Source organism: Aricia agestis, chromosome 17, assembly GCF_905147365.1.
Source record: "Aricia agestis chromosome 17, ilAriAges1.1, whole genome shotgun sequence".
In the NCBI taxonomy this organism is placed as follows: domain Eukaryota; kingdom Metazoa; phylum Arthropoda; class Insecta; order Lepidoptera; family Lycaenidae; genus Aricia; species Aricia agestis.
The window spans coordinates 10549191-10572005 of NC_056422.1; the positions used below are offsets into that span (position 1 = coordinate 10549191).

The following is a 22815-nucleotide window of genomic DNA, read 5'->3' on the forward strand; positions in this document are numbered from 1 at the left end:
CTACGAGTTAGATAAAATATTTTAAATTCGAGAAATGGTAGGTAGAGCCCTTGCGCTTCGCTTAGCTCGTCTCGGCGGAGGTACCCCAGATTATGTTACGATAGAATTTATTATGATACTAGATGATGCCTGCAACTCCATTGTCCCAAAATTCGTTTATTACGTACAAGTTTCCGGGATGAATGGTATCCTATGTAAAGGACATAGGATACTCGGGACTCAAAGTATCTCTATAAAAAAATTTCAGAAAAATGTGTTCAGCGGTTTGGGCGTGAAGAAGTAACAGATAGACAGACTTTCGTATTTATAATATTATAGTATGAAAGTATTCATACTTTGCTACTACTGCGTTCACGCAGTATTATCTTATAATATGCCAGCTAAAAGAGGCTTAGTTAACCCTTAATATTATGTATAATATGTTACGCTCAAAGACCGAAAACGCTCAGTGAGCGGAAAAATGGTGAGCTATTTTTCCGCTCAGTGAGCGATTTCAGTATTTAAGCGTAACATATTATATAAGGATGAATCTGAAAACATATCTTATATCTTTAAACGAGCAATTCTTGTATATATAATTGGAATCTCGGAATCGGCTCCAACGATTTTCATGAAATTTAGTATACAGGGGGTTTCGGGGGCGATAAATCGATCTAGATAGGAATCATTTTTAGAAAATGTCATTGTCATCGAATACCGAGCAAAGCTCGGTCAAATAGCTAGTTAGGTCTTTAAAAGAGAAAAGACTACATGTACCCGGCACTCGAAATTGAGTCACTGCACTGCACATAGTTGGTGCCAACTGCCAGTATAAGGTACCTTAAGAAGTGTGACGTGTAATTTAGCCTGTGATGATAATTTCCTTCATATAATGTTTTGTAGTACCTAATCATCAACGTAAAACGCTTCAGTTTAACTGTATCGTCCAAATACTATAACCGTAGAATGTAGAGATACTGTAGAGTGTAGAGCCAATTTACTCCCTAGCTTATTAGAAGTTCATACTAGTGGAAAACTATTAGAAAACTACAGACCAAAAATAAATCTAACATTAAAAAAAACTTGAGAGGTGTCAAGGGACACCCGAATGGAACGAAGTTATTTCTTATGTTCAACAAACCTGAATACATATACATTATACACTCAAAAAAAAAATATTAACAAAAACGCCATCTATTGACGCCCAACAACGCGTCGGTTTATTCTCAAAAACCGTCATCTAGTTGACGCACAGGAAATAGGAATACTATCAACGCCCTCTGCACCTACCATGCAGGTACTAATAATAAAGTGTCATTACAACTTTTTCGATCTAGCCCCCGCAAGGTGCAACGCACGATAAGGAAATACGTTCCAAAATTCTAATTCAATACGCCGAGTCCGTCCCTGCATAGCGTTTGCCACAGGCGATAGTTTTCCCACGGTCGGCACAGATACTCGCGTCCGCCTCCCACTACCGTGATACACGACAGATATACATAACACCACATTCCGATACAACAACAAGGCGTAGACTACCTCCTTGAATCTGCCGGGTTAGCTTCATAAGAGCCTCTACTGTGCTGCACGACAGACATAAACACCACATTCACATACAACAACAGCGGGGAGGCTACCTCTTCAAATATGTCGGGTAATCGTCGTAAGAGCCACTACTGTTCTACCAGCTAATATAAACACCTCAAGATTTTTCAGTAAGGCGGATTACACTCTTTACTTCTACGTGCTTCTATTAGGTTACACTGCCAACGTAAAATTAGAGATCATATTTTACTTACTATGGTCTCTTGTGAAACTAACTTACATTCAATATGTTGAGAATCGATAAAGCTAATTCTCAAATTAACTGGCCTATTGCTACGCCTATTGCTATTTGTATCCAGGAATTAATTCCATGTAAGCGAGAACAATTTGTGAAGTAAGAATAATGTAATATGTTGTCAATTTAGTAAATTGGTAATAATAATATAACATTGTCGTTTAATTAAGTTTGTCATACATCAAACATTTGAAATATTAAAATTTAAAAACCCTGACTTATTTTTATCTATACTAATATTATAATTCTGCAGAGTTTGTTTGTTTGAACGCGCTAATCTCAGGAACTACTGGTCCGATTTGAAAAAATATTTTACTGTTGGATAGCCCATTGATTGAGAAAGGCTATAGGCTACATTTTATCACGCTAAGACTAATAGGAGCGAAGAAATAGAGGAAAATGTGGAAAAAACGGGGGAAATTGTATGAAAGGGCTTATTTGAACGCGCTAATCTCAGGAACTACTGGTCCGATTTGAAAAATTCTTTCAGTGTTAGATAGCCCATTGATTGAGAAAGGCTATAGGCTGTATTTTATTACGCTAAGACTAATAGTAGCGAATAAATAGAGGACAATGTAGAAAAAACGTGGGAAATTATATGAAAGGGCTTATTTGAACGCGCTAATCTCAGGAACTACTTACTGGTCCGATTTGAAAAATTCTTTCAGTATTAGATAGCCCATTTATCGAGAAAGGCTATAGGCTATATTTTATCACGCTAAAACTAATAGGAGCAAAGAAATAGAGGAAAATGTGGAAAAACGGAGGAAAATTATTTGAAATTGCTTATTATCTTAAGAACTACTGGAGAAATTTTTATGTTATTTGGCAACCATGAAGAATAGACCACGTGAAGGAACAAAGGCTATTTTTTGCGGAAAAATGTATGGTTGCGAGAGATTCCTAAATTACACAAGCAAAGCAGCGCGGAACATCTATATTTATATAATAAAATCGTAGGAAAGTCAATGGTGTACATTGAATATTTTTGTACAATAAATAATACTTGGGATGTGATCTACTATGCTAACGCGGACGAAGTCGCGGGCAACAGCTAGTAACTCATATTTTCCACGAGATCTTTCCCACGTTGAATTATATTTTTTTAAATTATGATGGACATAATATGATAGCGGAGCTCAGTAGTCTAAGCGATAAGTTGAGAATGGCGAAATATAGAGATAAGGGTCATAAAAATACGTGCGATAGCTCATTAGATTCGGGAAGACGTCTAGAAAAATGTATCGGAAGCGTGCATTAGTACACAAAAAATTGCAAAAGTTATAAGAAATTAGGTTGCAAAAAAAAAAAGGTAAGTATTATGTTTTTTGTTAAAAACTCCGAAACTATTAACATTTAAGAAATTTTTAAAAAAGATTCTTAAAGAAGTGGAAATTTCCATAAAAAAAATCCCAACTCCCGGAATTCTATCTCTATTATTTATAATTTTAATTTAACGCTGAAAGTAAGCCTCCGCGCAGCATTTTTAGGTAGCGCGCGAGGCTTCAAAACCGAGCACGTCACACTGATTATTTTTTTAAAGGTATTAAATATTAACTTAAAATTTTCAAAAACTTATGGTGTATTCCGAACACTTCAAATAATTTGCTTCCGTTGGGAATTTAACTTAAAGTTAATTTTTCAACAAATTAGACAAATTTTAACTAACGAAATTTTTTCGAACTTCCGTCCTCATTGTACTTTAAAGAAAACGTTTAAATAATTTTCGTAAAATTTTTCACTTCGTGGAGCCCTTGATATAAACATACTTAACAAGATCACGCCATAAAAGTTTAAAAAAATTTAATACTTTGTTTGAATGTCATTTTTTAACTTTAACAAAAAACAAGAAATCCACGTAATATTGTCAAAAAAAAGTTGTTTCATTTATTATCACGTAATTGATTTGATATCAATGAAGGACAAGTATTAACTTAAAAAATTTTTTCTTCCGCCATTTGCTAGTAAAAAATTTATAAACCAATGGAATATTTCGATTCTTTTAAAAATATTTTTTTCTTACCTTTATTCTCTTGAAAATGTTATGATTTTTAGGAACAAAAATTTTTCTTAATAACAATTTTTATTGTTTATAATCGTTTTTTAAATATTTCTATTGTTTAAATTATTATTTTAGAAAAAAAATCCTCTTAAAAATCATGATTGATTGTCCTCAATATGGTTATAAAAACAAAAAAAAATTTATCAACAATTTCATTGTTTATTAACTTAAAAATTTGTAATAAAGAAATTCTGAACTTTTTTTTATATTCTTTTTCTGAAACTCTTAAAAAATACAAAAACAACGATGTACAACAAAGTGCAGATTTTTTTTAATAGGTGCAATAAAAAATCGAAAAAATAATTGTAGTGTGTAGAGACACACTACAAGTTCGTAATCGCTTGTTGGTCCTTCACGGCCTCACGGGCAAACAAAGATCATTAAACCTGAAACAAAATCCTTCAATATCAATTCCCAAGCACAAAAAAATGTCATCAATAAAAAAACAAATCAATTCCATATTTAAATTTAAAATTGACCGTTCATCGAACTTTAAAAACGTTCTAAAAACTGGCACGCTCCACACTGCGCTCGATACATAAATAAAAAGTTATCGCTATTAAATATCGCGATTTATTGAGAAAAGTGATCGCCTGCCGTTCCCACGCTCAGATTTCCGGCCGGAGCGAATTTTGACAGATAGCTTCGGAATCACTAACAGGTACTGGCTGCAAAAAAGTTCTTCGATTTCAGGCTTACAGTAGAAAAAGAAATAGAGGCCCTAACTTCGAATGTCCTTCGCCAATCCGACTTTTTATCCACTCTTTCTTTTTCTAAGAAAGATTACCCTTCTACGGTGACTATAATATTATGCTTCCAAAAGCGGCCGTCTTTCTTTGCAGTAACTCGTGCCTAAGCACTTTAAATTAATTATCATCAAACAGGTAATAAAACTTCTTAGATGATGATTATTATGTATTTCTAACGTAAATCACACCGCCATTAATGTATGACGCACATCGCATCTTGATAAACTTAAATTACATACCGGATAATTATTTCTGAGTTAGATAAAATATTCATGGCTAAGAATAGTTTACGATTTTTCTAATAATAAACGTATACTGTAATTAAAATACTTTAGATGGAAATATCTACGTTACGTTATAACGATCAATTTCAGAACTTAGGGTAACAAGTGTCTATCTTTTTTTGATAGATCAACATTTTTTTTATGAAATAAGGGGGCAAACGAGCAAACGGGTCACCTGATGGAAAGCAACTTCCGTCGCCCATGGACACTTGCAGCATCAGAAGAGCTGCAGGTGCGTTACCGGCCTTTTAAGAGGTAGTAGGGTAATAGGGTAGGGAAGGGAAGGGAAGGGAATAGGGGAGGGTAGGGAATGGAATAGGGTTGGGGATTAGGCCTCCGGTAAACTCACTCACTCGGCGAATCACAGCGCAGGCGCTGTTTCACGCCGGTTTTCTGTGAGCCCGTGGTATTCATGTGGTTGAGCCGGCCTATTCGTGCCGAAGCATGGCTCTCCAACATACAGGCGTTAGAGCTAGAAACTTGCATACTATCTTGTTGGAATCGACAAAGGCTTTGCCTTTCCTGATCCACTAAGGATTTTCTAAAATTCTACCCCTAGTGGGGTTAAAGGGGCCAAAATAGCTTGTAACCACTAACCCTATTTTAGCCCCACTGTTCTGTTAATTTCTAAACGTTTTCGGGTATCAACGGTATTAATACATCTTCTTTAGGAAATAAAGAAAAATTGTACTGTTTCACCTCCTACATCTTCATACTAATGTCCTCCTCTTTTCGATATGCCTTATGTTTTTTTTTTTCTGCCGGTAAAAAAAAATTGGCCACTTTTCCAGACTGTTTTTTGTTGACGGTACCACCAGGGAAGTCCATCAATTAAGTGCACGGGCGCCTCGAACTAGTTCTGTGAACTGTTTTTACTGGCTGTAGACTGTACCACAGTGTAAATCATATACAGTAGAATATCTTTATACTAGAATCTAGATACTAGAGTCAAGGCTGAGCGAGTTAACGCACGCGATAAGTCTGATTTTACATAACTTCAGAGAACGGCAGTTTATGTTACCAATTTTGTGTAGAAAGTGTAACGAAATCTAATATGAGCTGATATATTTTATTAAAATACAGAATCAGGATATGGAACAATTCAGTATGAAAGTAGACTCTGTATTTTAAGAATTTGATTTCCAGATGCCCTATGTAATTTTTTTTTGTTTTCCAGAGAGTGTCCTAGGAAACAAAAAAAAAAGACTCAAAAGTTGAATGAGATAGACCCGTCTGTTTAGATTTTGACACCTAATAGGGATGATGACAAGGTCAAAGATTATCGAATTTTGTTAATAAAATAAAGTAATCACGGTAAAACATAAGTGTTCCCAAAAATTCAGCTTGATAGCATTTGTATTTTTTTTGTTATGCGCCTTCAAAGTTGGATATTCAAGTCGAATTTTTTTTCAATTAAATTTCTTAATATTTGTATACAATTCGATAACTTATGAAATTAAAAGCAACTTTTGTTATGAAACCACTTTCATAAACGCAATATTTAATATACCTGTCGAACAAAGTTGTCTCCCGATGCGTACAAACTACGAAAGACTGACGTCATACTTTCGTAGCACTTTGTATGGAGCGTTTCTGGCAGGTCTTTTTTATAAGATATTTGAATCTCGGTGAATTTTTAAGCTATCAGAGTCATTCTTTCAACGATGTTTCTATTTTTTAAGTGTCTTTCAATTACCGATAAGCAAAAAAAAATAGTCATCATGCCTGTTCTTAGGACTTGGTGATATTAGCCCTTACATATTTAAAATATTTCGAATTTGAATGTGTGTTTAATTATTTTTGTCTTAAAAAAAACTAAACTAAAAAGACCATTAGGGGTCAATTACCATTAGGATTTAGGAGTGGCATAAAGGCGCCCGTTAATATACTATTTATATATTTTATACTGTGACCGTAGTCTGTAGCTCACCAGTAGGCTTCTCAGATACCATATCAATTAGTGTACAGTTACTGATATTAAAGATAATAGTCATTGGCGCCTAAATGTTGGGGTTAAAGGGGCCAAAATAGCTTGTAACCACTAACCCTATTTTAGCCCCACTGTTCTGTTAATTTCTAAACGTTTTCGGGTATCAACGGTATTAATACATCTTCTTTAGGAAATAAAGAAAAATTGTACTGTTTCACCTCCTACATCTTCATACTAATGTCCTCCTCTTTTCGATATGCCTTATGTTTTTTTTTTCTGCCGGTAAAAAAAAATTGGCCACTTTTCCAGACTGTTTTTTGTTGACGGTACCACCAGGGAAGTCCATCAATTAAGTGCACGGGCGCCTCGAACTAGTTCTGTGAACTGTTTTTACTGGCTGTAGACTGTACCACAGTGTAAATCATATACAGTAGAATATCTTTATACTAGAATCTAGATACTAGAGTCAAGGCTGAGCGAGTTAACGCACGCGATAAGTCTGATTTTACATAACTTCAGAGAACGGCAGTTTATGTTACCAATTTTGTGTAGAAAGTGTAACGAAATCTAATATGAGCTGATATATTTTATTAAAATACAGAATCAGGATATGGAACAATTCAGTATGAAAGTAGACTCTGTATTTTAAGAATTTGATTTCCAGATGCCCTATGTAATTTTTTTTTGTTTTCCAGAGAGTGTCCTAGGAAACAAAAAAAAAAGACTCAAAAGTTGAATGAGATAGACCCGTCTGTTTAGATTTTGACACCTAATAGGGATGATGACAAGGTCAAAGATTATCGAATTTTGTTAATAAAATAAAGTAATCACGGTAAAACATAAGTGTTCCCAAAAATTCAGCTTGATAGCATTTGTATTTTTTTTGTTATGCGCCTTCAAAGTTGGATATTCAAGTCGAATTTTTTTTCAATTAAATTTCTTAATATTTGTATACAATTCGATAACTTATGAAATTAAAAGCAACTTTTGTTATGAAACCACTTTCATAAACGCAATATTTAATATACCTGTCGAACAAAGTTGTCTCCCGATGCGTACAAACTACGAAAGACTGACGTCATACTTTCGTAGCACTTTGTATGGAGCGTTTCTGGCAGGTCTTTTTTATAAGATATTTGAATCTCGGTGAATTTTTAAGCTATCAGAGTCATTCTTTCAACGATGTTTCTATTTTTTAAGTGTCTTTCAATTACCGATAAGCAAAAAAAAATAGTCATCATGCCTGTTCTTAGGACTTGGTGATATTAGCCCTTACATATTTAAAATATTTCGAATTTGAATGTGTGTTTAATTATTTTTGTCTTAAAAAAAACTAAACTAAAAAGACCATTAGGGGTCAATTACCATTAGGATTTAGGAGTGGCATAAAGGCGCCCGTTAATATACTATTTATATATTTTATACTGTGACCGTAGTCTGTAGCTCACCAGTAGGCTTCTCAGATACCATATCAATTAGTGTACAGTTACTGATATTAAAGATAATAGTCATTGGCGCCTAAATGTTTGGTGATTTTATGAAATTTGTGGTGTACCATTAAATTGTACCTGTAATACAAGTTTCTATAGAACTTAGCACGGGGCCAGACTGCCGTGGTATGAATCCATGTCCATAATATTAAGTAATAAATTATATGACTACACACTACACAGAACCATTTTTGAAAAACGGTTCAAGAACGGCGGAGTAATCGTTGACCATGCATTAAAATATATAGAAGTCGATTGAATAATTGCTGTTTCATAAAAAAAGATTTAAGACACGTTCGCCGGTTGCCATTGTCTTATTAAGGCGACGCCTTGATAATTTGGCTGTAGCGATATCGATTTTTCTCAACAATGACTAAAGCTAAGAAATTAAAGCTCATTGTCAGTATTTATCATGTCTTCGTCTTTGAATTACCCATAGCATAACACGATTGGTCAACTTTTTTAACACAGAAAAATCAATCAAAAAGATCTCTGTAAAAAAGGGATTCCTATTTTGCCAACAGAGGAGAGTGATAAGCTACCAAAAGTACATAGATTGGTTCAAGCATACACTTTAATTATTTTGCCCATATCTTATGTAAAATGCATTTATGGTTTTTAAATTACGCGACAAAAACCATTTTGTCGCTACGCCCTTTCCATTTTTTGCTGTTCCATTGCTTGTTTTCTATGAGAGGCCGGACCGGGATCTCATAGAAAACAAGCGATCTAAATATTCAACACGGTTTACTACTTTAACGCGGCGTCACCTTAAGGTACACCAAGTACCTACCAACAATACCACACATTTTTAATAGGATCGAACAAAGAACGAAACTGCATTAATATTGCTACAAGATAGTAGAATTAGTATCCCGATGCAACACTATAAATAAATAAATAATATATCTTTTTATTCAAAATGGGTATCATGATACACTTTTTTAAAGTCGAACGAAGAAACTACGTTGCCTACCACCGATTCGGGAACTACCCCGCCGAGAAGAACCGGCGTAAGAAACTCGCACGGGGCCATCTTTTACTAAAAAAATGGAAAATTACAATGTTATGTCTTACAGCTATGTAACAAAAATAAAAGAAAAGTAACCTGCATGGAGCCACCCTATTCCCAAGGTGTGCTGTCCTCGATGAAATCATTGACTTTATAATACGCTTTATGGCGGCTCTCGACATAGGCGAACGCGTTGGCCAACGCGTCTGCAGACGCGTTGGCCCAATGTGTAGAACGGGCGTTCGCGCGTTGGCCAACGTCTAAATACCTACGGCCAACGCGCGAACGCCCGTTCTACACATTGGGCCAACGCGTCTGCAGACGCGTTGGCCAACGCGTTCGCCTATGTCGAGAGCCGCCATTAGCACACAAACGTTCTTTAACTGCTTTTTTTAAATTGTTTAAAGGTAGATTTTGAACATTTTCTGGGATTTTATTGTATAGGCGTATACATTGGCCTTTAAAGGATTTGCTTACTTTGGCTAGTCTGAACATTGGTATTGCTAACTTGTTCTTATTTCTAGTATTTACATTATGATTATCACTTTTCTTTTTGAAAATATTTATGTTCTTTCTAACATATAAGAGATTATCCAAAATGTATTGAGATGCGACGGTCAGAATTCTTATTTCTTTAAATTATACTTATACTTAACCGTAATATATTTTATGGGCTGTAAAATTGTGAATACAGGATGTCGCTTATTACATTTTCCATCCACTGATCTCTTACAAACAGATTGCCTTGAAAAATAGGGCTGGCGCTTATAAATATAGGGCTTACTCTTATACATTTCATATTTCAACTATGGACCGGCCAAACATCTTTTTTTTTTTATTATTTCTAGTATAAATATAAAAAGTAGATAAAAACCAATTCTCAGGCCTAACGAAATATACAAAATTTCAATAAAATCGGTTGAGCCGTTTTGGAGGAGATCGCGCACAAACACTGTGACACAAGAATTTTGTAATAAGCAAAATATGTTAGTTTGCTGTCAATAAAGGCTCCAAACATTATGGAGTAGTATCAAGTATGCAACTAGTTTTTATGCAAGACATGCACATTATAGGGGAAAGAATATTAAATTATTGTCGCTTCAAAAACTTTAAGCACAATTCACTAAATTGTGTGATTTAAATGTAGTTAATAATGCTAATTAAAGATACAGAATAAAAGAGAAATGTCCATTTCCCTATTATTCTGTGTCCACAAAAATATAAATAGAGACTTTTCTACTGACATCAAGTCTGTGCTTCTTAAATAGTAGATCAAAAAGTCTCTCCCAAAAGATTCATAATCAGTTTCATAATGATATTATGTATTCCCGTTAATGAAAATCAAATCCCGTAGGTATTACATCCCATAGATAAGTACTTATAAAAAAAGTCTGGGACGAGTTTTAGGACGACTAACCTGACTTCTTTTAAAAAAGGTTTTTTATGTATGTCCATTAGAAAACAGTAAGTAAAATAAAGAAAATGTTTGGACTATAATTATTTACAAATTACTTTTTAATATTTTATTGGTCATATTTTAATATTATGGAGATTGCAGATGATTGCAGAACTAATTTTTTTTTTTAAATAAACGATGTCGTACTAAAACATAAATTTTACATTTCTTTTTATAAAAACATTTTTATAGTTGCACTACATCCTTTAACAATGTTATAACAGTCACCTCGTTAAGATTTTACAACGAAATGGCTCGTTATCATATTACATTATGTGAACTAAATTAATTATGCATAATATACTGCAAGCTTCTTTCGCTACTTTTATTGCCCTGCTATATTAAAAAGTTTGTCATATAAAACTTATTTAATATTAAGGAAATGAATATACAGCATGATTGGTGAGACATGATCAAACTCGGTACTCGATTCTCGTTATAATTATGTAATAAAATTAGTAATTGATTTTTGACTAAATTTTCCTTTAAATAAATTAATCATGGACACTTAGTAAATTACTATGCGGCCGGCGCGGCGGCATGCGCTCCCTGAGTGATCAATTAATTTTTTTCTCAACTCAAATAATAGCCAAATACCACGTCCTCGAGTATTGAACATGTTTCACCAATCATTCTGTATTTTGATATCAAAAGCAATATCTCAGTAGGCTTTTATAGTGACCCTTTTGTCGGCAATAAATGTCATGTATGTAAAAGTAAATTCATAAATAATATTATAATGGAAGCAAATTAACCTGCAAATTCAACGATCGTGGGTGTAGTTTATAAGAGAAATAGCAATATTATAATCTGTGATACTAATTAGGTTCTATTGATAGGTTAACAGCTGAGATATTAGGATAGTTTTTGGATCGTGCCACTGTTTTATTGAGTTTTTACTATTGATATTGTATTAATTTTAGAAATTTTATTTGTAATTAAGTATTAATTTGAACATTGTAATAAATTGGCAATTTTAAATTATTCATAAGTAGGTCGTAAACAGGAAATGTATTTGGGAAAAATTGTATTATGTGAATTAACAAGCCCTGATCATGTTAGGGGGAGGAACTAAATTAAAAAAAAAAATCAATTTCTGGAAAGTAATTACAAGGATGATAAACGGATCATTAATATTATTTTATACTTCTAGTATACTTTTCGTTGACCATTCGATTATTACAATATTTTATTGCAATATTTTAATGCTGTTACTGTGATAACAATAATGATTTAGCTTTAGGCGTCCTTTAGCTTTAACTGTAACCGGAGAAATTCACAGATGTCTGTTGCGTATATTTCTTTTTATTGAAGCTACAGGTAACGGGATTGAGGGTATAAAAAATTTAATTATCCGTAAAAATCGACAGGAAAAATATAACACTGTAAAACATAGTAAATTTTCAGATATACGTTTGAGCGGAGGTTAAATATTGCGTCCTTGGACGCCATATTTAACTTTAACCAAAGATTTGACGTTTTACACTGTAGTTATAGTTAAAGTTAAAATTATAGTTATATAACCCAACCCAACCTTATAGTTCATCATCATTAGCCCGCTCAGTGCTAAAAAAATTATCTTCATTGATCTGAATAAGTACTTAAAATGTTTGAACCGGGGTTGTTTTTTTTCTTAATTTAAAGTTATACTAATAAAAAAAACGCACTGTGCAGTGTGCATTCAAGGTGTCATCGTAATAAAAATGCATTTTAATTTTTATCCTTGTACATGTTGCTTGGTCATCAAGCGATTTTTGTAACGTAGCAGACATAGATAAAACGTAAAACATTTACCCTCTTAAAAGTTATACAGCGTCACAGACCACAGTATTACAATTCCATATTGCATTTTTTTTAATATGAAATAATATGCAAACGCGCGAACGGGTCACCTGATGGAAAACAATTTCCGTCGCCCATGGACACACGCAGCATCAGAAGAGCTGCATGTGCGTTGCCGGCCTTTTAAGAGGGAGTAGGGTAATAGGTTAGGGGGGGGGGTAGGGAATAGGGGAGGGAAGGGCAAAAGGGTAGGGGATTGGGCCTCCGGTAAACTCAATCACTCGGCGAAACACAGCGCAAGCGCTGTTTCTGTGAGCCAGCGGTATTTCTCCTGTCAAGCCGGCCCATTCATGCCGAAGCATGGCTCTCCTACGTTAATATTGTGACAGCGTGTATAGAGGGTGCATAAGATCTAGACACGGCGTGTCAGGCCAAGTTCCAGCTTAACAGAATTTCTTCTAGTACTAATAATATAATTTTTTGACATATAAGCCCTGTATAACGCTGCTGTAATTTTCATACAAGTTTACACAACGCTTAAACAAGGGGGTTACACTTTACGTTATTATTGCTTTGTTGGAGTTCCTTATTTTTCTAATAAAGGCGTAACTGTATAAGTAACATTCGAAACCCACAAGTTCATTACCAAGTGTTGACACGTGGGAACACCGCGCGCCGCACGATCTTCCCACAGACTAACTGTATGTCGCTTAACAAACAAACATGCAATCTGGCTGTTTACTGCAAAATACTACATAGATATAACTTCGAATAGTTGTGTGTTTTGGATTTTGGGTTGGTCTGATCAATTGAGATCATCGTCTACTGATCAGTAGGTCTACTACGAAACCGATTTGAGACTCAAACAATCGAACGAGAATGCCGCGTCCTGCTCTAACAACGTCATTTCACGTTTGTTAGAGTAGGACGCAACATTCTCGTACGATTGTTTGAGTCTCAAAACCGTTTCGTGGTACGGGCCCAGGGCCGGAGCTGTTACGTGGTAGAGCCAGCCTCGGCACGAATGGGCCGGCTCGACCGCAGAAATACCACGGGCTCACAGAAACAGCGCTTGCGCCAAACTTCGCCGAGTGAGTGAGTTTACCGGAGGCCCATAATTCCCTACCCTTCCCTTTCCTATTCCCTTCCTTACCTCCCGTACCCTGTAATCCGATTCCCTCTTAAAAGGTAGGCAACGCACCTGCAGCTATTCTGATTGTGTCCATGGGCGACGGAAGTTGCTTTCCATCAGGTGACCCGTTTGCTCGTTTGCCCCCTTACTTCATAAAAAAAATAATGAGTTTTTTTACTTTATTTACACTTTATTTACTTTATATTTTATTTTGCCGCCCCTATGTACGAACTCTGCCGCCATTCTAGGACGCTGCCGCCCCCGCCTGGCCTATACTGCCTAAACATAAATCCACAGCTGCCACTGTTGCTTTTAAAGTGGGAAAACTGTCAAGAAGAGATGCATTCTATCGAGGAAAGATGTATTTGAAGTATGTATTTGAAAAAAAATAATGAAAAGCTAGCTTCTTTCAGTGCTTATGGCCGCGTAAAGTAGCTACAGGATCAAGTCAAGTAAATTTCGAGTTTCGTTCTTAGCGCTTAGTTAGCAATCATTTTTTGTATAAAAGCGCGGACACCAAATTATATAATGAAACTATTTTTTTTAACGGGCTTTGGCCCACCACACATTCCCACCACTGTATCTCCTGTGTCCCAGGATCGACAGCGGCATCCAACCACGAAAACCCTTTGATATGATCTCAGGGAGCCCGAGGGACATGCTAAAGCTGTCTTGGGACCCGCAACGAAATTAATCAGAAGAAAATAGGAGGAGTGGGAAGAATTCCAGATTCCCTCCCCAATAATAATGAAACTATTATGGTCGCTGACCAATAAAAACGCTTCCTACAATTTCATACGTCGTCAACCTACCTACTCCAAATTGTAGTTCCTACAATCTCAAGTGACAAGTTTCATTCTTCTTGTACAAATTCTTTACTCTTCTTAAAAATTAAGGGTCGTGTCAACAAACAACTCGTGAATGACTCTCGTTGTGACTTATGAACGTTATCAATATTTGTATATTTGTTTAGTCTTACCAGTTACCACCCACTAGACAATACAACCTCAGTGAGGAAGTCACACTGATAAACATTCGAAAAGATAGGGGTTCTTGTGGGATTATTATTATTTTTTTTATGAAATAAGGGGGCAAACGAGCAAACGGGTCACCTGATGGAAAGCAACATCCGTCGCCCATGGACACTCGCAGCATCAGAAGAGCAGCAAGTGCGCTGCCGGCCTTTTAAGAGGGAATAGGGTAATAGGAGAGGGAAGGGAAGGGAATAGGGGAGGACAGGGAAGGGAATAGGGTAGGGGATTGGGCCTCCGGTAAACCCACTCACTCGGCGAAACACAGCGCAAGCGCTATTTCACGCCGGTTTTCTGTGAGAACGTGGTATTTCTCCGGTCGAGCCGGCCCACTCATGCCGAAGCATGGCTCTCCCACGTATGTATTATATTACATACTTTTAAAGGGATAATTTATGACTTTTTAATTTTTATACATAGATTTTGCATGTAACAGAAGTAGCAGCGCTGAAATACCAATTTTTTTTTTACTTTTATATGGGCAAGAGCCCCAGCGCCACGAGTTTCCCCATACAAAAGTGAAAAAAAAATTTGGTCTTTCAGCGCTGCTACTTTCACAGTGAACTCTCTACAAGGAACACATACACACCCATTATCACTTATTTCTGTTACACCCATACAGAATGTAACAAAATTGTTGTATACTTAACTAAAATAAATTTTATGAATTTATTTTAGTTACTTATTCAAACTAAAATAAATTCATAAAATAAAATATCGAGCTACATATCGAGATATCCTCACATTATGAGCGTAGCAAAGATTTATAGTATTTTGCATGCCTTGCTGAAAGTTGAAACTTACATTAAATTTCAACTTTCAACATTTCAATTTCAAGCTTGGTGCGAGTTGAGACGAAACATTTAAAAGGATAATAACTCCCACACCGGTTTCGGTGACGGTGGCTGGTTTCATTGAAACCAAGCCAGTTACGCATGAGTATTTTTATAGTGCCCAATGTGTGTGCGCAGTAAACAAGAGCACTCTCCTTTACTCTCATAAACCAGTGGGACGGATGATCGACACGACTGGCGAGAGATCAGGCGCAGGACTGACTTTTTACATGCCCATCCGACGCACGGATCATCTTACTGACTCAGTTGTCAGACAATCAGGTGTTCAGCCTGCATTGTCCTAACCAAACTTGGAAATAACATGTTTCCAACGCGGAATCGAACCCACGACCTCCGAATCAAGAGTCACGCTCTTGACTCGGAGGGCGTGGACAAAATCTGGACCACGGAGGTGTTAAAAAGGATATAGAAAATACTATATTAAATTGCATTAAATAAGACTTAACTTAAACTGCAAGTACCTGAAAAAACAAAAATATTATTTGACTTTTAAATTTTCAACTTCAAAAAGATTGAAGAACTAATTAAAAATGCTGACTCGCCTAAACGAATAATTCAAGTACTTAAGTATATTGTATACCAGATGACAGGTCTTTTTAAAATGTATTGATGAAAATTGTAGACCACAAAACAACAGAAATTTATTAAACAGCATTTATAATAAATAGATAAGCATTTGTTTATTTACTCCTTTTTTTTTTTTTTTTTTTTTTTTTTGCGCCGAGAAAATGCTTTTAAGCATCTTGCGGGGGATGGGGTCCTATCCGCAAGTATGTGGGTCTCTGCTGCGTCCGAAGATGGTGGTGGACGCAGCCCCTACCCACTAAAAACTCGGCGGTACTCCACTATGCGCCTTGGGCGGGCCGCGGGATCGCGTGAGCCTACACCACGACTCCGCCGGCGAGCGCCTGCTGCTGCGCAGGCTCTTCTCTGTTGGGGCTTTTTGCCCCGCCGAGGCCAAGAGAGGCCCCAATGGGCTTGCATGAGCCATTTATGGCTTACGTTGCGATGCACAGGAGTACGTTGTGCATCGCGACCAACTCGGGGACTCGGTTCCATGGGTAACGGCATCCCCACGCCGCCACCCCGAGCTCCCCTCCTAAGGCGGAACATAGCGGTCATCATGGTTGATCGCCCGTCTTCGCCTAGGCCTTCTCGAGCGAAGTGAACCAAGACGCGCCGCCCTTTCTCTCACGCGCTCGGCCTCTTCCTTGGCGGAGATAACTGCTTCCGCAAAGTTCTCCACCGCCCGCCATTTATCTTGGCTCTCCAGCATTGCACGTATTAATGCTGAGAGCGTTGTGTCTTGTCCGGTAATATTTGTCATGTCCGTTCGATGGTTGTCCCATGCAGGGCACGTCGAAATCGTGTGTTGGGCCGTGTCACATGTCTCAATACAGTGGTGACAGGCTGTTGTCTCTTCCCGTTTAACTATCTCACACAGGTACCGACCGAAACAACCATGTCCAGTCAATACCTGTGTGAGGCGGAACGTCAAAGCACCAAACTTCCTACGCACCCATTCTTTTAGAACAGCAGGCCTACTATCAACTTTTAAAAGACGACTCAAATTCAGAGCAGTTTAATTTGGGTTCCTAAACAAAATCGCTAACATTCGTACCATCACCTTATTAAAACCGCGCCTCAATTGAAACGTTACGGAGCCGAAAAGAACGAACGAAATCGTTGAAAAAAACACATTTTGTCTCTGATCCGCAATCCCAAGGTCGAAGTGGGAAAGAGACAACGAGAATAATGAATAGGCTGTTTCTCTTGATTCGAATGCCGCGTTCTAAAACTTTGTATCGTTTTCATAATATTGTATACAGTTGGTATTATTTTATAAATTCTAGTTATAAAGTGACACAAATTTTCTAATGATATACTTACATATTATAAAAAAAAATATTTTATTTATAGTTCTTGTACCGGACACAAAATTTTATCAAGTTTTTGAACGGGTGTTGTGTGACAATTCGTGACGGGAGCGGGGTTGCCAGGTGTTCGGTATTCTACCGAACGGTTCGGTATTTTTGTATTATAAGTTAATAATTATTATTTTATTTCTTATTATTATAACTCTTTTTTAGGGTTCCATTCCATGGGTACGGACCCAAAGGGTAAAAACGGGAACCTAGGGGTATTACTAAGACTTCGTTGTTTGTCCGTCTGTCTGTCTCCAAGCTGTATCTCAAGAACCGCTATTATATAGCTAGACTTCTAAATTTTCACAGATTGTGTATATCTGTTGCCACTACAACAACAAATCCTAAAAACAAAATAAAATTAATTTTTGTTTGTTCGGTATTTATTTGAAAATGACCTGGCAACCCTGGACGTGAGTGTAGCGTAGAATTGGTGGCGGCGACTTCGAAATATTGTAAACAAATAGAATAGTGAGAATACTACATTAAGTATATAAGTTGTGATTGTTTGTGTAAAAGATTGAAATAATAATGAGGTAAGTTATTAAAATATATTTAGTTATTCATAAAATGCGATTTCATGTGTTTAATACAAACGCATAAACAGTATAGTTCTTATCTAAACTTTTTCAAGCCGGGACTGCATACCGACTGGGTGTTTTCAAGTGGTTAAAGTGTTTTTTTTTTACAGTGGAATTCCTTCGCGTCGCAGGGTCACATACGCCCAGCTTGAGCAGTTGTGGGAATTCCTAAATAGAAATAGGCATATTGCCACAGGTTTCAATAAAACTGCTCAAGCTAGGGAATTCTCTAAGAGAATGTGGGAGGAAATTACGCAAACTTTAAATTCTCATGGAGATGGAGCCATAAAGGACTGGAAAGGATGGTGCAAAGTAAGTATTTTACTGAGTACCTATAGCCTATAGGTACCTATGTAATATGTAAGTATATAATATGTATGTACTATCAGGAAGTTGATTCCTAGGCAGATGGCGGACCTAAGTAATTTGGTCGCGTTAAGTCAAACTCATCCGACGATCATTGAATTGACATAAGCCGACAAGATTACTTAGGTCCGTCAACTACCTAGGAATCAATTTCCTCGACGGTACATAGTCATACATACATACAGTATTTAAATTACCTACTTTATAAGTCAAACATAAAGTGTAATCATAGCATAAGAATTTGAACTATTCCAAAGAGGACAACATTCAAGTATTCTGTAAAAGTGATATTGTTATTAATTTATTATTATGGTATACAAATAATGAATTATGATGCTAATTTTATGCTTAATTTTCAGTATTGGAATGATTACAAATCAAAATTAAAAAAAATGACAGCAGCGCTGAGGGTTTCCCAGCAGCGGACCGGAGGTGGCCCATCCCAAGTCAGGGAAATGAATGAAATAGAAAAAAAATTTTTAAACTTGTTGGGAGAAGACTTTGGTCAAGGTGTACCAGGAGCAAGAGTGGAGCCATTTGAAGAGGTATAATTACCTTTATTTGTTTATTATTTTCATTTACAACTTTTGTGTGCACCACAACAGAAAATGTGTGACAAGTGGCAACAAATATTACAACTACTTATATCCAACTTGTTTGTGTAGTTATAGTTATTTATTATTTAATAATTATTAAATAAAATAGTTGTGTTAGTGAAGGTACCAATATACTTATCAGATGAAAAACTTAGATTTTATTGTTGTTGATCTATTTATTTAAAAAAAATACTTTCAGGTCACTGAAGTTGGAATAACTGATGCTGAGATGAGTGAGACACCCTTGATAATAATTACACAAGCTGTAGAAAGTTCTGAGGTGTCTCAGAGCATTTTAATGCCAGAACCTGTGCCAGGACCATCCAGCACAATAATGCCTCCACCAAATGATGCTCCCGGTCCTGAAGGTACAGCACACGCAACGGGTGCAGCGCAGGCCGAGGAGTCGCCCTCGGCGGGCGCGCCGCAGACTCCTCCGCGCAGGTCGCCCACCGCGCGCCGCGAGCGCACCACCCACCCGCCGCGGAGAATCTTCTCCCCCCGCCGCCGGAGGGTGCCTGCGGAGCCACCTATGACGCAGCAAGCAGCTCGGCGTTTGCTTGTGCAAATGTCAAATAGACGAGCTGAAATGGAGGAGCGTAGAAGCACTTTGCTGGAGCAATTGGTTCAGGAGCTCAGAGAAATAAAAGAAGTTTTGCGATCACGGTAATATTTAATATTGTTTATAGTATAGTGTAATAAGTATATAGTGTAAAAATAAGTAGTAGAAAAAATAATCAGGGTCTTTCCACTCTATAATTCATTTAAAAACTAAAACAATATAAATATACCTAAATAAAAACTATATGTAAAAATAAATTATAATTTTATATTTCAGGAACGGCGAGCTTCCCACAACCGAAGAATTAACTGGTTCCTTGTAGCAACTCCTTGTTGAAGTGCCTGGTTATTACTACTGGTATTTGGTTGATCTTCAAATGCAACACCTAATTGCATCTGTGATTCCTCCATTATTTCCCTACTACTTAATTGTGGTGCAGGAAGATTGGCTCTATTACAAATGTTGTGTAATATAACACAAGCATTTACAATAGACGCAGCAACCCGTGGCTTGTAATGGAGAACTCTATGCACGAGAAGGCAGCGAAAGCGTGCTTTTAGGAGACCAATAGTTCTCTCGATGACATTCCTAGCCCGAACATGCATGTCTGTGTAATGGCTTTCAGGTGTGTTCGGGATAGCATTGACAATCGGGGTCATTAAATATTTCCTTAGGGGATATCCAGAATCACCTGAAAATAATAATACATATTACATATCTATCAAATGTCACCAATGAATAAATTGTTTCATGATTTATATTTCTCACTTACCTAGCAACCAAGTTGATTCTTGTAAATTCTCAAGATGTTGTTTTATAGGGTGGTCATTCCAAATGAAAGAATCGTGTGTAGCTCCACCGAAACTAGCGTCCACACTTATAATTTGCATATCTGCATCACAAATCTGCAATTCAAAGAAAAATACTAAATTAAAAGGTTTTTATTAGATTAACAGACTCTACGACACTCACAAACTAATACTAAAGTAAATGTGTGTTAAATTGTATGCTGTGTTTTAACGCCAGAACGGACGAACCGATTTTGATGAAATTTTAAGTTGATATGTATTTTGATATCCAAGGAAGAATAACATATTTTTCTTCAGGTTCTTTATGAAATTTGAGGTGGAAAGCTAGTAGGGAAAAGCAGTTTTTTATACAGTTTTGAGTTATAGATATTGTTGATTTTTTGTTCCTATGTGCCTGTGTAAGATTAGAAAATTAAGAAATTGTTTTTTAATTGATAATTTGACTAATCGGTCTGAAATTATTTAAAGTTTTATTATACAAAGTATTATTATAGATCTAAGTGAACTTTAATATTTTCTATGTATTCAATATCTTAAGATGGTTTCTTGTTTGTTTTCTTTTTAAGTTGAAACTAGACTAGGTGTGATAATTTTTAGAATATAAAACATAAGTTGATGTGAGATTAATTAGAAAGTATGTTCCTGTTATTTTATTATATTAAGAAAGAAAATATTAGGATATTATGGTATTACTTACAAGTTGGACATTAAGGGAATGATAGTGTTTTCTACAAAAATAACGCTCCTCATTTCTATTCGGCCTGACTATTGCAATTTGTGTGCAGTCAATGCATCCCACAACACCTGGTATGCCAAATTTGTGATAAAACCTGAAAAATTAAATAAGTATGTTAGTTACTATAAAATGAAAATTACGACTTATTTCATAAAATGTCTATTTATTTACTTACCTTACTCTAATTTCATTTCTTTCGTCATTGCTCTTTGGGAAAGTGATGTATTTTTTTCGCATTTCAACAGAGTCTATACACGCAGTCACTTGAGCAATCACTGAAGAAACTGTCTGTTGTGCCATTGAGTGCGCACTTATATCTCCTACGGGTCTTTGGTAGGAGCCAGTTGCGTAGAATGATAACGCTGTTAAAACCTAAAAAAAATAATAGTACTTACTGCTTTATAGATACTTACCAAGTTCTTACGTATCAAAGTGAGAAATAGGACACATTTAAAGCAACTAATTGTGTGACATAGGTTTTGCATATTGCATATTGGCCTTACCTTTGTTTCTACAGATATATCTGTGGACCTCCTTGGCGCTTTCATCGCCGGTCTTATCTCGTCGCACAATCCGACTACCAATTCTTTGGAAAGACGATAACGTTTTATAAATTCATTATCTTCCAAATCGAATGGGTCGAATTGTGCTCGAGCGTCGAGTCTCCTTCTCCTCATAGAGTTTTCCTCACTATCGGCTTCCAAGAACTCGAAAAGTATCAATTCCTCGTCACACATCCTACGAATAAAACTGCACTTTAACTTTTAGTAGAACTATCGAAATCAATGCTATTTGATACCAATTCATGTTTTTACCTCGCGACCAATCTCGCGACACTTAAATTCACTGCTTTTTTCACTTTAAACAAGTAAAAATTAAAACTAACAACAAAAGAATCAAAATCAGCATCAAAATTACTAACTTGTTTTGAATCGCAAGTTTTGACAGTTGAGCGATTTTGTTTAGGCTGGAACGTCAGTTAGAGTAAGGTGATGGTACGAATTTACTTAGAAAAAGAACGAATGATATTCAAATGCGGCTTAGTTTAGGTGTCGACCTAAATTGGTTCGTAAAACGAAGTTGATGGTACGAAATATCAAATGCCATTCAGTTTAGGTCCTAAAATAAATCGTATTATGCGTTGATAGTAAGCCTGCAGGACGTAGAGCTGATAGTATATCAATGCTGACTCGCGGTTGTTCGAGCCGCTCCGACCACAGATCGACTGCTTTATCATTTGCCGAGTTTCGCCACCGCTGTATGAGATCAAACGGTGGGATATTCCCCTCATCCCGTATAGATTGGCAGCGCCAGTAGACTTCAGCCAAGGTGTTTATTTACTGAAGGCTGAAATATTTGTAAAAATGTTTGTGAAAAAGCACACTTATTTTAACAATGTTTCAACACTAATAACTAGTAATAAACAATTATTACTGGCATTAGTATAACGGTACAATGTTATTTTAACTTTTAAGATAACCGTGTAAGTTAAGGCTAGTTCCTTTGTCGGCATGACACTGGCATAAAAAACTCAGTCCTTTGCCATTGTAATATTCAGGTAGATTTGGCGCGAGTCCTTTTAAATTTGGAATGGTCAAAGTTTTTCTGAACCATTAAATTTTATAATCTATAATTTGTA

General features: G+C 36.2%; 2 protein-coding genes across 6 annotated transcripts; one reads left to right on the plus strand and one right to left on the minus strand.

Moving 5' to 3' along the window:
- Window positions 1-18057: 18057 nt before the first annotated feature.
- Window positions 18058-19024, plus strand: LOC121735682. The gene is made up of 3 exons (XM_042126584.1): window positions 18058-18062; window positions 18218-18419; window positions 18833-19024. The coding sequence occupies exons 1-3, from the start codon at window positions 18058-18060 to the stop codon at window positions 19022-19024; spliced, it is 399 nt and encodes a 132-aa protein (XP_041982518.1).
- A 313-nt stretch (window positions 19025-19337) lies between these two features.
- On the minus strand, window positions 19338-22331 carry LOC121735487 (putative nuclease HARBI1). Of its 5 annotated transcripts, none has more exons than XM_042126331.1 (6): window positions 22004-22331; window positions 21680-21914; window positions 21352-21548; window positions 21138-21270; window positions 20404-20536; window positions 19791-20322 (listed from the first exon to the last, which is right to left on the minus strand). In XM_042126331.1, the coding sequence occupies exons 2-6, from the start codon at window positions 21911-21913 to the stop codon at window positions 19904-19906; spliced, it is 1116 nt and encodes a 371-aa protein (XP_041982265.1). In that variant the 5' UTR covers window position 21914; window positions 22004-22331; the 3' UTR covers window positions 19791-19903. The 5 variants fall into 5 exon arrangements, with proteins under 5 accessions (XP_041982266.1, XP_041982265.1, XP_041982264.1 ...); XM_042126330.1 differs by having other exon boundaries at window positions 21992-22331; XM_042126328.1 differs by having other exon boundaries at window positions 21680-21926; window positions 21992-22331.
- Between the last annotated feature and the right edge of the window lie 484 nt (window positions 22332-22815).

Excerpts from the sequence above, each read along its gene's own strand:
- LOC121735682 (XM_042126584.1), top strand. Across the intron at positions 18,420-18,832 it reads ACTGGAAAGGATGGTGCAAA|TATTGGAATGATTACAAATC; the intron begins GTAAGTATTTTA and ends CTTAATTTTCAG.
- LOC121735487 (XM_042126331.1), bottom strand. The coding sequence starts at position 21,913 with ATGTGTGACGAGGAATTGATACTTTTCGAGTTCTTGGAAGCCGATAGT. Across the intron at positions 21,549-21,679 it reads ATATATCTGTAGAAACAAAG|GTTTTAACAGCGTTATCATT; the intron begins GTAAGGCCAATA and ends TATTTTTTTTAG. Across the intron at positions 20,537-21,137 it reads ATTCCCTTAATGTCCAACTT|ATTTGTGATGCAGATATGCA; the intron begins GTAAGTAATACC and ends TTTGAATTGCAG.